General features: G+C 27.5%; 1 protein-coding gene across 16 annotated transcripts in view; it reads right to left on the bottom strand.

Moving 5' to 3' along the window:
* Nucleotides 1–15,440, bottom strand: part of LOC106671612 (ELAV-like protein 3) — a 91,615-nt gene that overhangs the window by 9,851 nt on the left and 66,324 nt on the right. For 6 of the 16 annotated variants that reach the window (XM_014402552.2, XM_014402600.2, XM_024228609.1 and 3 more), the window contains 4 exons: nt 14,524–14,565; nt 9,693–9,731; nt 5,747–5,978; nt 931–972 (listed from right to left, as the gene is read on the bottom strand). In XM_014402552.2, the coding sequence (XP_014258038.1) occupies nt 931–972; nt 5,747–5,978; nt 9,693–9,731; nt 14,524–14,565 (355 nt within the window). Of the gene's footprint in view, nt 1–930; nt 973–4,999; nt 5,979–9,692; nt 9,732–14,523; nt 14,566–15,440 lie in introns of those variants that run through there. The other 10 variants (XM_024228605.1, XM_024228607.1, XM_024228606.1 and 7 more) reach the window with 10 other exon arrangements.

The raw sequence follows: 15,440 nt of genomic DNA, 5'->3' as shown, positions 1-15,440 counted from the left end.
ATAATCTACAAATTTAACAGTAGGTCAACGCATAAAATTATAATTGGTGATTATTACAAACAATTCAATAGGACATTGAAGCTTTGCAGAAATCTGACTAACAATTGAAAATACAGCAGAGCAAAATCAAAACAGAAACTGCCATAAAATATAAATTAAAGAATAATTAACAATAATACATGTAAGTTAAGTTAGGTACATAAATAGACATTTTGTGTTGTGAAATACATGATGAAATATCATGCACTTAAAAAAAAAAAAAAATAAATAAAAAGAATTAGCAAAATTCAAACACTTCTCAACACATTTAGCAATTAAGAAATGTTAAAAAAATATATAGAAGCATCATAACGAACTATACTGTTACATACTGTACTTCTGATGTAGTTATTCACCAATGAATTTGATTATTCTTATTAAAATTTACTGGGGTGTTGGATATTGATTATTTTTGTTAATTTTTCCTGTATTTAAAGGTGTTAGGCAAATTTGTGTTTTACATGGTAGTTATTAATTTAAAATTTAAAAACATACTCTACTTAAAAATAAAATATTTTAATTGATTACTCATTTACGTCTAACAAAACAGGTTCATTGGTTAAGGGAATAAAATAATAATCTAATTATTGCTATGTCAATAATCCCCCAATTTTATGTCAATTCTAGGTGCATTTTGAAAGCACATTTAAAGAGTAATATGTATCACATATGATTGTTAATTAAGTATTACTCTAATTACAATAAAATCTATCACACGTTTTATAGTACTTGTAGCAAATCAAAATAATAAAATGATACAAAATTAAATAATGGTAAAAAAAGTAAAGTAATTTTAATTTTTAGCCACAATCTGTTGTTATCTTGTATTTTGAGGTGCTATCACTCATGCTAATGTCACAATAAAAGGGCTTAGTTAACACAAATACTAACCTCTGTAAACCTTTGTTTATGGCTAGCATAGTCTTGCCAGTGCTAAAACAAAATACACAAACGAACCATAAGAAATCAAATAACCCAATGAAAATGTCAAAACTAAAATCTTGTCACCAAAAAACAAAACAAAAAAAAACATAAAAAATCATAATAAAAATTAAAATTAAAATGGAAAAATAAAATATAAACAAGGAACTACAAAATGAAAAGGGGGAAATATATATATATATATATATATATATATAAAATGAAATTTGTTATGTCCAATCGCAACTTTAATAAATCGACAAAATATTGAATTAATTCTGCAATTTTATAAAAATATTGTCAATTTTGTCTGAATATGCTGGTTAAATTTTAGTTTACAATTCACGATTTTATTGTCTCTTTTAGATTTTCGACACAAAATTGCAATTTAACCATCACCATTAATCTAACTCTATAAAATCAACATAAGGTAAGTACATGCATAAATATAATTGAAATAATATATAATTTTTCACCACCTCCAGGCATTGCATAAGGTTTTTACTGGTATTTTGAGGAAGCATAAGGAAAAAATAATGGGAACGTTTTTGTGTCAGTCAGATGTGTGTTGTAAGAGTTTGTGCCATCAGAAAAATATAAACAAAAAAACAATATAACACCTGATAATGTTAGGTAATAAAGCACTGTGTAAAACACAATAAAAATAATATAATATTAGTTTCTTATTGGAAACTGGTTAATAATTTTATGGAGATAATTTTCGTTAGAGCAAGTCTTTAACTTGTAATTTTTAGAGCACATAATCATTCAATATTTTTAGACATAGGCTTGCCATGTTTTTAAAAATGAGACATACAATTAAAGCAATGTAGGCAAACAAAAAAGCAAATATAAGTAGCAAACTAGGTGAAACCTTCATTTAAAACTATAAATATTTACCATTCCCCTTTCATTTGACTTTAGTAATGAATATAGCAGTAAAATACAGCAAATTATATTAGTTATTTATATATTGTTAACAAAACTCATAGAACTTTGTTTAAAGAAGAATCTTGTATGCTTATTGGGAATTTTAGACTTTTAGGACACTGTTATGTCAAGTGACGATAATTTCTTAGGAAAAAATTGGTTTTCATTATTTTCTTGAGCTACTATCTCAATTCTGAGATTTAAAAAAGTTTCTTAGTATACAAATTTGTCCAATAAACAAAAACTATTTTAAAATAATCAGTGAGTTAGTGGAGTGTATGTGTATGTGTGTTTTCTAACATAAAAGTTCTTTAAACATAAATTAAACTGCAAAAAGAAGGTAAAAAAATCATATGCATAGCAAAAATTTAGTGATTTTTAAACATTTACGATGAAAAATTACTGGAACCACAGGTAAAATATAAACAATTCATTGTAAATTTTCAATTTGTAACTAGCAACATGGTTATATGTAACATGCTAAATGTTGATTATTTCTCAGAAAAAATAAAAAATTCATTATTTTCTTGAGCTTCGATCGTCACAATTCTTAGATTAAAAAAAAAATTGCATGAATTTATCCAATAAACAAAAACAATTTTAGTATAATCAGTGTGTTAGTGGGGTGTATGTGTATGCGTGTTTTTTAACATAAAATTTCTTTAAACATAAATTATACTGTAAACATAAATGAAATACTTAAATCTACAGGTTTTGTAAAAAACAAGGTAAAAAATCATATTCATAGCAAAATTTTAGCAATTTTTAAACATTTACATTGAAAAACTACTGGCACCACAAATAAAATATAAACAATTCATAGTAAATTTTCAATTTGAAAGTAGCAACATGGTCATATGTAATATGTTAAATGAAGATTATTTCTCAGAAAAACTGGCTTTCATTGTTTTCTTGAGCTTTTATTGCTACGATTCTTAGATTTTAAAAAGAATTTGCTTAGTATATGAATTTATCCAATAAACAAAAACAATTTTAAAATAATCAGTGAGAGTGGAGTGTATGTGTATGCGTGTTTTTAACATAAAATTTCTTTAAACATAAATAAAATACTTAAATCTATGGGTTTTGTAAAAAACAAGGTAAAAAAAATTATTCATAGCAAAATTTTAGCAATTTTGAAACATTTCCGTCCAAAAACTACAGGCACCATAAGTAAAATATAAACAATTCATTAAAAATTTACAATTTAAAAATTGCAACATGGATATACATACAATATAATGGCCATATATATTTTCAAACACAGAGCCCATTTTTTTTTTTTTTTTTAATTAAGCGTTTTTGATACAAAATTTTTTGTTTAAAAAAAATCGAATAACGTGAATTAGTTTCAATATCTTAAAATACTATTCAATTAATTTATGTTATTTAGTTCATAATTATATTAACATTTAAGTAATTAACAGTTAAAAATAAATATACTATAGAAATATTGTTAAAAATAGCATGTGACTTGTTAGATGTGTTGTTGTTGAATGTACTTATATGATTTCGTTTATTAAATATTATAACTTAAGTAATGCTTAATATGGCAGCAGTGGAAAAATGAAATTATATGGATCGTTTTGATATATGTGTGTGTGTGTGTGTGTGTGTGTGTGTGTGTGTGTGTGTGTGTGTGTGTGTGTGTGTGGTGTGTGTGTGTGTGTGTGCTTGCATTGATACGGAAACGTTTTCATAACAGCCTGACTAAACAAATTGTAAAAACACAACTACTTACAAAAGTATTCCTTAAAAACAAAACAGAAAAAAAATGATTACAATTTAGAATTTTGAAGACAAATTGAATGATATAAATCGATGAAGCTTAAAATGTACACATTAATTTCTTATACTTTTTATTTTAATAAAACGTAAGAGCGAAAATAGTCTAAAATAACTAATTACACGGCATTAAACTATATCTGATGAAGTTATGGAAGAGAAGGTATCAACGACTTGAAGTTTACTTTGATGTATGATCGGTATAATGGCCAAGGGGTAGAATAAAAATAAAAATAAAATATAGGCCCTGATGATGACCTTGATGCTCGGGTCAAAAACTTGGCAAAGTTGGAATTTTGTTTTTATTCTACCCGTTAACCATAGTACCGATCATACATCAAACTATATCTGGTATATTGACTTTTTTAAAAATCCAATTAAGCTGAATTTTATTATTGAAAATTATGATTTATAGAAATCTAGTACAATATGTTATATGAGGAAACCCTCCCCCCAATTTTAAAATTTAAGAATATAAATGCATTCCATTATTACAAAAGAAGAACAAAAGAAATTTTGTTGAGCCAAGTGCAATTGCATGCAGAAAAACAATTTTGCGGTTTTCTTATTGCTTGACAAGTTTATAATCATAAAAAAAATTAAATTAATTTATATTTTTGTTTTAGTTACTACAATTCTTTTTGTAAGAACTTGATAAAAATTTGAAAATGAGAAATTAAAAAAAAATACATTTTATAACATTAGAATTTCAATTAACAGATAGCGAAGCATTTAAATGTAATGTTAACAAGTTCTGAAATGCATAAGTTCATACTTAATTGATTTTTTTAAGAATATTCATTAATTGTAGTGTAACATTGATCAGTATGATTAAATGTTGGCCCATTTACATAGCAAGAATTGAAAAATTAGCTTTAACATTTCTTGATATATGGCAAGCTATTAATAAATATTCTTTATGAAAAAAAAAAATGTTAGACATTATATAATCTCTTAACATAAATGGTGGGATGGATTATACAAAAGCCCATTTATACAAACATTTTTTTCATGCTGTTTCTAGGTTGTAATTGACTCAAAATTCTTTGAAGCGTTAAATTGACCACTTGACTTGTCACGTTGTCACAGTCCAGAAAGCTAGAATAAGTTGCTAGTGTCTAATGTCAGTCGTAAACTAAAAGTTATGTTCTCTTGAAAATAAATTTAACAAATTGTAACCAAAAAAAAAACAAACATAAAAAATCAAAGGAAATAAATAAATAATAAGTAATCATTTCGCCATTTCACTGTGGGGTTTTTCTTTTGTATCACTTTTTTTGAGGTTCAGTGATATCATGAGTGAAGGTTAAGAAAAAAATCAATGAAATTTGGCAATCAAGTTGATGTTTATTCTTTGCCATCCCAGGGCTACATTTTTATTACATTTTCTACACTTAGGTGCAGATAAAAATAGTTCTTATTATATTACATGTCATTACATAATCTATTAAGCTATTTGATTGATATAAATTTCATAAGCTATTTATTCGGAAGTTTCAGAGCGATTATGTATGAAACGAGGTTTAAGTTGATGTAGGGAGTATGATTATGTTTACAGAAATAAATGGTCTTAGGGCGATGGATGATTATAAAATCTTTATATTTTAATAACTATTCTAGAATAAGTTAATTTCCACCACATATTGACAGAAATTAAGAAACATTTATTATTAAAAGTGAATTTATGTTTATAAAGATCTCTTAAACCTACAATCCTTATTATTAGTAGATAAAACCTTTTCTAGTGCAATATTTAAAACCAACTGGTTTAATAATTAACATATTGTATATATCCAAAATTGTTAGTTTTATATTACTTAATCAATTTTTTGTGTTCATAGTTCAGTTGTTAAAAATAATAGTATATTTTACAACTTTTAAGTAAAACTTGATCATTTACAGTTGCTGTTTGTCAAGTTTGTTTTTCAATTTTTAAGGGGAAATGATTTGATCAATTTTTTATTATGGTATATGCTGTGAATGGGTAGGGTTGGTTGGATATGACATATTGTCTATGGCTAGGCTAGGTGGGTAGGGACCCTACCTGGAGAGTGGTGACAGTGGAATGTACCTGAAGCGACCTGTCGGATGGTGGATTGGCCCACCAAAACGGCGTGCTGCCTGTGGTGTTAAATATGCGGCCAATGGAGGTAATGCTTTATTATTATTACTAGGATTGTTTGCAAATTTCACGGTTATGGGTTCTGATGATCCTTTTGGGATAGTGCCATTTAACTCTTGGATTGCTCGCTCTGCCTCAATCCGTTGGTCAAAACGTATAAATCCAACCCCTTTCGATAGACCTGTAAAATTAGAAAGAGTAAAATAACAACACAAAATAAAACAAAATAAAAAATCAAATAAAAAAAGTAAAATCAAATTCTACAATGACAAGTTGTGTAAATAACTACAATGAACAAAGAAGAAAACAAGCTGTAAAGGAAAACAATAGAAACCAACCAAAAATAATTGAAATAATCAAAACAAAGAAATAAACCGTCAAAACCAAAATGCAGTTAATGTAGACGGAGTTAGTTTTGTGGCTTTGGTGACAAATTTTTGAACATGTTTTTGTATTCAGTGATTTTGTCCTTAACAAGTGGCAACATATTTGGTCCGTTGTGGGTTTATACAATCTATAGCATCAATAATTACATATTTTTCTGTTCATACATTATAAAAATCTTACAAATACTGGCAACATATTACATTCTTGCTACGTATACAATACGTTCCTTATTAATCTCCTAAGTCAACAGATGATACATTATATTCAGTCAGTCTTTCATCTGTATTGTAACAATTATACTTACCTTAAAATTACCAAAACCTCTACAAAATTAAAGCTTGTAGATAGTGCAAAAACTTGTTATAAAAATATTTAATATGACCTTGATTAACTAATAATTAAAAAAGTTGTAATGTCTATTTTGGTATGTGGATGAAACATATACATATAACATCAGTTTTTATTGATTAAAATAATCTCAGTCGGTTATAATTAAATATTATATTAATATCATATCAATATCATATACATTGTATCGCTTAAAGTTGGAATATCAACTCTATAATATTAGAATTGAAAGAAATAATGTATAAGTAATTTATTTATTTTCATGCAACATTCATTCTAATCTTACATTGCTGTTTTTTTATGCACACTTACACACTCAATCACACGCGCGCACTCACACTCTCTCTCTCACACACACACCACACATATTCATAGCATATATCATAACCCCTAATATGAGATGGTATTTTTATACATTCCATAAGGTTTCTTTGTTATATTCATTAAGAAAAAAATAATGCAACATTTCTGGCATTTAATTATCTGGATGATAATTACTTACACAATGCAAAACAATTTGGGATATTTAGAGAATAAAACTTACGCTAATTTATTCTACATTTAGTTATTTTGAATTTATGGTTTTTAAGTGAGCCAAATTGGTATGCATACAAAGCGAACCATGCTATCAATACCATTTCACATGACGGTTGTTTCAGAATATTAATTTCTTTGTGTGAATGACCTTAAGAATTGAGAATGTGATATGTTTGATTAAAGATTTGACTAAATTGGTGGTGAGTGGTGAGATGACATCTGGCTTAGTTTCCAAGTTATAACAGAAATTTCCTTTTTCTTTGTCTAGTCCTTGTTTGTGAAAAAAAACAAAGCTTTTGAACAACAGTCGTGAATCGACTTAGAAATAAATATAGGCCTTTTATCAAACAAATATATAAAAAATTTCTTTGAGTCCTGTGAGGTGATGAACTTATAGTTTGTATGAAAGCTCACCACTGAATTATGGAGATACAACAAAATACATCTGACAGGAAGAAAGCAGCAAGGACCAACTACAAATAAATGATGAACGATTGGAGAAAATACTCAACGTTTACATACTGATCTGAATCCATAGTTAGACATTCGGGTTAAAACCTCAGGAAAATGCGAGAATAATTTAGACAGCCCCTAATTACACCAATGGTTTTTTTTTCTTAAGTTGAAATGTTTCCTGGCAAACAATATGTGTGCGAACAAAACGTAGTTGCTTAGGCAGAGTGACTGCGATATGATTAGAATTTGGGAGAGAAATTATCGAGGAGAATATTTGATCCCAACTGGAAAACGAGGTCTGGAAAATAAGAGTGAATAGGGAGCTTAGGAAGTTATACCCATCATCAGACTTTGCGATGGAAATTAAGGGGGACAAGCTCGACTGGTTCATATTGAAAGAATGTATATGGACAGAACCGTGAGCAAATCATAGAAATAGACCTGTAGAAAGGAAGTAAGAAGGTGTATGGACAGGACCATGAGCAAAATGTAGGAGGTACGTAGATGAAGATGGTTAGAGGAGTTTGAGGAAGGTAGGGTTAAGAAGATGGAGAACGAAAGCAGGTGAACGAGTTGCATGGAAGAAACTAAGGAAGCCAGGGAATGTAGTGCAAAAAAAATTCTGATTAACGATGAACTATTTTTCTTGTGAAATACGTAAATCAATTGTTGCTGGTAAACATTGTAGTTTGGACATTGGGCACCTAGATCTATAAAACAGACTATCATAATCTCTTCCCAGATAATGAAACTAGCTTTACCACGAATGTTTTATATTGTTATTACATGCCCAATAGGTAAATAAATCCATGAGAAAAATACAATAAAAAAAGTCTATATGTAATCACACTATAAACTATTATTAAATATTTATGTATGGTCTGTGAGTAAATGAGAGTAGAAAAATATGTTTAGTAAGTTGAAATAAATTTTTCAGGAAAACTTCAACAAATTGTCTTATTATTTTCGTTGTTAGAAAAGCAAACAAAGACTACAAGAGTATAACCTAAATAATATTCATTTTCTATTGGATAAACAATAAATAATACATTTTTGAAGTGTTTAGTTTTAATATTTATAAAATTTTATTTTTACTATAATTCTTAATGTGTGGTGATTAGTGACCGTTAATCGATATTTATTTAGAAATCGTGAGATGCGGTCTGGTGTGATGTAGGTTTCAGAAAAACATTTTCTTTATCGTGCCAATGTTTCGATCTTTATTGAGATCATCTTCAGGGCCTGGGATTTACAAACATTGTTTAAATTTAACAAATACATGAACAATGTTTGTAAATCCCAGGCCCTGAAGATGATCTCAATAAAGATCGAAACGTTGGCACGATAAAGAAAATGTTTTTCTGAAACCTACATCACACCAGACCGCATCTCACGATTTCTAAATAAATATAATTCTTAAATTGTACTATTAACTACTTTAATTACCTCCAGAGTGGATGTGCTCAAGTTGAACATGGTGTATTAGACATATGGTCATGCATTCTTGACATTAATCTTAAATTCTAAGCGTTTATATTAATGGTTGCAAATGTTTACTATAATTTAAGCTTAGGAGTTCTGTTTCTAAGTGAAAATATTTTTAGCAATTGTATTACGGTGTAAATCACATTAAAATTATAGAGTTGAAAAAAAAAGGTTTATGTTTTACTATTGGTTTTACACGTTGATAATAATAATTATGATAAAATTGCTCATTGGTTCCTATTGATGGTGTGTTTGTAAAATGGTGATAACTTGTTAAAAAAAAAAATATTTGCATAATGCTCACTATTACAGGATACCTTTTCAAGATGCGTACGAATATAAGACATTACAAAGAACAACAATTACTCAGGATCATTCAACTTGGAAGAAATAAAATGTCAAATAAAGGAGATACATAAGAACTACAACTGCATCATGCTGACGTTTATTTTATGTTGAATGAATGCAACTATAATGAAAAACAAATGCATGATAAATATAAAACTATTAAGGGGAATAGAATGTGTTATGCATAAAAAAAGTAAAAGTTAATATAATGTTTAAGAACCAAAGTTTTATGAATGTGCTGATGTGAATTATTCTCTATAATTCCCTGATTTTGTTTGATTAGTAACAATGTGTTTGTTCGAATGTAAATAACAAATAACTTTTGTGTACTTACAAGGAACATTATCACCAGCACCACCAACGAATTGTCGCACTGAAAAAAAGAAAAAAAACAAAATCAGCTAAATTTGTTTGAATCTAACAAAGAACACGATTTATAATAGGAAATAAATAAATTTAAGAACGATTAAAGGTAACGAGATTCTCTCTCAATGAAAACAATAATTGTAACCGTTCGTGAATGTAAAATTTTCAAATTCAACGACATAAAATTTTCCGATTTAACGTAAATCATTAGTTCGAAAAGATTAATTTTTCTTTTTTGAAAGACTTATTTTTCCCTTGAAAGTTTTTGACAGAAAATAAAATTAAAATCAAAACAACGATGATGATGCTGATGAGGTTCCTAATATTGTTTTAATTTTTAGTATCAATTATATACTGAGGGAAGAAAATAACTAAACTAGATGCATGCAAACTTTTAATCTAGAAAAATTAATCTTAAACAACGGTTGTATACAAAGCAATGTTTAATCAAAATTAAATTAACAAAACGCGAGTGAGAAATTAAAATTAATATCCAAATATTTTAAAAGCTTTAAAAAACGCCTATTTATAAAAAACAACTAAATAAATAAAAATTCAAATTTGACCATTAAATTAAGCATACATAGAATAAAATGAAGACCGTCCTTTATCGTTCCAATTTTAGTCGATTAGGAATAAAAATAACAATTTTTTGTTAAATTTTGAATAAATAGTCAATACTGATCACATCAAAAAATATTTTGGGAGCTCGCGCAACAATCACATATAGGCAAATAATAATCAGATATATTGAAATATATTAGCGTATGGTGAATACTACAAAGGGCAGAATTATCTAAACATATAATTTTTAAATGTTATTCTAATAACTAAAAAAAAACTTAAGCTCTTATATTTTGCATTTCATGCTTTCAAAATGCTTCTGGCATGCTTCACGACAAATAAGTTTATAAGCGTTTTAATTAGCATAATATACGTGCATAATACATTGTATATTTATCTATATATTTAATGTATGGTATATACATATAGTTATTTTTTATAGATAATAACGTGCGGTATTGTTAAGAATAGCAAGTACATAAATGTAGGCTTATGCTTCATGCGTTTTTTTTTATTGAGGTGTATGCTATACTCTTGTGATGTGGTTTTTCTAATTATCTTACATAATAATTTTAATGTTTTTTTTTGTTTTTTAACTTTAGAGTGTAAAAATTATGTATTATTTTTGGAATGAAACATAACCTGTGTTGATCCAATTTACATTTTGAACATTATTGTTTTGCCACAAAATTAAAATGGTGATGACACTTTTATTCCACTCACAAATTTACAATTAATTTAATAAAAATTAATTAGCTGTCCAACGGAGAACCTTTTCACAAATGAATCTTTCAACACACGGGTCAATAATTGCTTTCTCATCAGTAAAAATACTGCTTATATTAAATTTGATGCTGAAATTTCATGACGGTTGGTGGTTAGACAACATTTGAAAAATTAAAATGGTTGAATAAAATCGATTTGAGAATACAAATTGGTGAACAGTTTGGGTTCGTACAGTTTTTTTAAATAAAAATAAAATAAAACTAAATTAAAAATAAATAATCCTAGTTTATGTTAAAAGTTTCAATTTCAGGAAAATAAACAAGGAAATCGAAGGAAGGGTGACACCTGAAGTTTGATTTCTGATGATAAATAATTTAAAAATAACAAGCAATTGAAAATTAAAGAAATTTATGGAAATGTTATTGAGATCTATTATGAAAATCCTAATCCTATTGAAGAATCAAATATTCAATGTTTGACAGCATCGATTAATTGATAACGAAGGAAAATGATTCTTCATCACATCAAGTGCACATTTTGTAAAATGACTCGGTTATTTTTAAAATTTATGTTCAAACAGGCATTTGATATAATAAGGAATTATATTACCACTGGCTGGGAAATAAATATAAGTGGTTAAATTATAAAAGAATCTCCAGGGATGTTCGAAATCTTACATATTTAATTTTTTTCTTGAAAAATGTACTGGATCCACTGGATATATTGTAGAAAAACAAATATTTATATATACACACATATAAACATATTTTTTTTAAACAAATTAAATATATATTTAAACAATGCTTCATCATGTAAAATTGCCAAAACATCTCTGTGTGTATCATAAATGACAAAATATTGTCTAATTTTAATTTAAATTAAAATTTTTTTTAAAGCTGTGTTCTCTAAATTTAAAAAAAATAATGACAATTGTGCCTATAAAATTACAACTCTCCCGTTTTTCAAGATTCTCGTTTTCACTGTCAATTCCTAAATAAATAATGAGCATTTTTAAGTATATTCCACTATTAATTAATATCAAACTTGTTCGAAGTTAAGTCAAGGCACCTTGAGGAACCCATGATATAAAGCCTGGCAAGCTTTGGCTAGGGCTTCTCCCAACAGCCGAGGACTCATATGGGCATGTCCTTTTTAAGGACTACTGTCTTGTGCCAGGCTGTGGTCTACCTCTCGAAAGGGCTCCCTGTGAGTGTAGTTGTTTGATTTTGAACAAAGGCTTTTTTGTATTGAAATATTTTAATTGTTGAACACCTAAATTTATTTTGTACTTATAAAAGACATATATTGGAATTATATTTGTTTGATGAAGAAATTTTTTGTTATGTTAATTTTACTTATTTGTTGTTTATTTTAACCAGTAATTTTTTTAATCGCTGGTTGCTGACCTAATTTTATTTTTTACCCTCAGTTAGAAAAAATTTTTTCTTTCAGGTATACTGGAGTGTGGTTCTCCTTTGGGAAAACTCGAGGAGCATCCTTGGATGGAACCATACCACAGAACATCACACTTTAATTCTACCTGCAGGAATTTTATCAACCATCTGGAACCGATTCAAACAAGAACATAGATTTATATAACATTATATATTTTTTTAATGTGGAGATTTCTCTAGTGAAAAAATGAGCTTCCTTCCAAGATTAAGAGTCTTACGAGAAACAAAAATATGCTGACCATGGCCGTATTTTCTTCCTGGTGAGATAAAACATCCAGAAAACCTGCCTTTAAGTCTGGTCTCTGGGCTAGACATTTGGAAAATATTCGACACAATATTTATGCAGTTCTGTCTATATTTTGTGTCTATATTTTTATTGTTTATAATTAGCTACCTAGACTTATCAAAAACAATTCAATTCAAGTTTACATGGAAGAGTCTTAGGCAATTTTCCATTATAAACACTAGGCAACTTCACATGAAAAGGAATCATGAAAACAACATCCAAACCTTTTTAAAGGATAATAGAAACTTCCTATTTAGTAAAAAGTGAGATTTATTTATAATTAAAATAAACAATTGATAGATATAAAAAATGTGGAAGTGCAAACCATGGGAAAACATCTAGGATAATTAAATCCCCCGTGGGAACAACTTTTGTTACATTATGATTTGGTACGTGTAGTTGTACGATTCCAAACTATCGTGAGCATCAAATTCGCTAGTGAGTGGTTAATAAAATCAAAACTACCTCGAATAAAAAGATGGCTGACACTGTAAACATTTAGCCTATTGCATGTTATAGTGGGTTCATTTTTTTTTTTTTTTTAACATTTCATTCCATTTGTGCTTTTCACATTACACGGTGAGTAAATATTTCCAAAGATTTAAAAAAGAAATATATATAAATCGAAAGGCTAAACTGGTTTATATTTTTAATGCAACAAATAAAATATTTTCTGGACAAAATACAAATTCAAGTTTGATTTTTTAAAGAGGTCTTTTAGTACTGTTATCTATGAAAATAAAATTGAGTAACTATTCATTAAATTGATGTTAAAAATTTCTTTGAATCGACAATTTATATTGGTTTATTTGAAACTAACATGCATTCACATTACGATCTAGCTATTTAATCATTTTTTTTACAATTTAAATTTTTTTTATTAAATATAACAGTTCCCAAAATTTACCAAACCTCGAAAATTAATTATTTTGTCATTAACATTTATGAATATAATGTTTTCTTTTAGTATGGAAAGACAATCGAACAAAGAGAAGTCCAGTCAGTGACTTTTTATTATAAAAAAAATATACGTAAATTTAAAAAAATAAAAATAAATGTAATTTGATGGCTGACTACTTTAAAATAATTATGCTTTTATAATGATTATAAAAAATGAAATTGAGAAAAAGACTGCCCGATTTCTATATTCAGAGTACAGATTTATAAATTTAAATTATTAAAGACAAATTGTGGTAATTTTATTAACGCAAAGTTCATAGCTAATATTGTGGTTCACTTAAAATTTTGTAAATGATAAAAAGCTTTTATAAAAAGTTATGTTATTAATGAAAAATTAAATTGTTTTTTTAATTGTATTTAATGGTAGTCAACTATTTTAATGTTAATTAAAACAAATGGAAATTATCGATTAATTTAATTTATGACTTAGATGACAGTGATATTTTTTATATTTAACCTGTAGTATTTTGAATCTCCATTTTTCCGGGTATAAAATTTAAAAAAAAACTCTAAACATAGATTTGAAATAAGCTGATTTACAACAGTGAGTAGATAAATATGAACCATAATTATTACAGAGCGTGAAAAAAAAAAAAAAAAGATTTACACAATGATTAGCAAACAAAATTAGCAGAAGGAGTCAATAGCGTCATCTACATTGAAGAGAAATCCGTACTATAGATTGGAATTGATTGACTATTAAACATAACAGTTAATTGCTTGGTGAAGAGGAATAAAAGGAGTTCTGTTAGTATCAGTTTTTAAACAATTTAACTCTAAAACGCCAGGAAAAAAATTGAGACACTGACCTATATCATTTTCATCTTCGTGACCAGGTAGATCAAGCGAATCTAAATAGAAATGAATTAGTTAGTTTACAAATTACAAAAAAATGTTTTTAAAATAAACAAATGTAAAGCCGCCAATCTGTAAATTAAGAGTTTGGGTACAAGGAAATAATAATAAAATAAAAAGTTGTTTACATTTTGTAGTCATTGTTCTCACCACCAAACTGTTCAGTGAATACATTCATTTTCTACAGCAACACCAACAGATAAAATGAAGTTCGGGGATATGATGAATATGATATGACATATAACGCCACTAAAATAAGTTTATTTTACGTACTTTTAATAATGGAAAATCACATTTAATATTGAATACATAGACAGACGAAAGACAACTCATGGTACACATAGGAAGGGCAATGATTTATTTACTTCGAATAATTACAATAGAAGAGGCTGACAATTCAAAGAAGAGAGACTGCATTTTCCTTTTCATCCGTCAAATTTATATACGATTGCCCAAAAGTGAAAAAGCCAATAAGTTGTCCTTTTCTTTGAATGTTAAATTAAGTTGCGAAACGTTCATGCATCATTAAAATAAGCAGAGGTTTTACGATTATTGAAAACTTTTGGAAATTTTGTATAAGAAAAAAATATATATAGAAAAGGCGTTTTTAACTCACCATTTCAGAAGCGAGACAGCAAACAAATGTGTGTCTTGAAGATTCTTTGTCATGTCGTGGTGGTAAGAAATTGATTTGTATGTACGAAGCCAACATGCGACTTGCACACTGATAAAAGCGTAATCACCATTTGTAAAGCAGGGCTTGTACGTCAAAGAAACAGTGTAATTTGAAAACACTACTTTGAATCATTATTCGATGGACTTCATCTTCAAGAGTAATGAGTAATAATACGTTTCTTTACATAAATTTCAA

This window comes from Cimex lectularius, unplaced genomic scaffold, assembly GCF_000648675.2.
Source record: "Cimex lectularius strain Harlan isolate CLEC.00 unplaced genomic scaffold, Clec_2.1 scaffold141, whole genome shotgun sequence".
NCBI lineage: Eukaryota > Metazoa > Arthropoda > Insecta > Hemiptera > Cimicidae > Cimex > Cimex lectularius.
The sequence above is the reverse complement of the archived record's forward strand: the minus strand, read 5'-3'. Positions and strand labels throughout refer to the sequence as shown.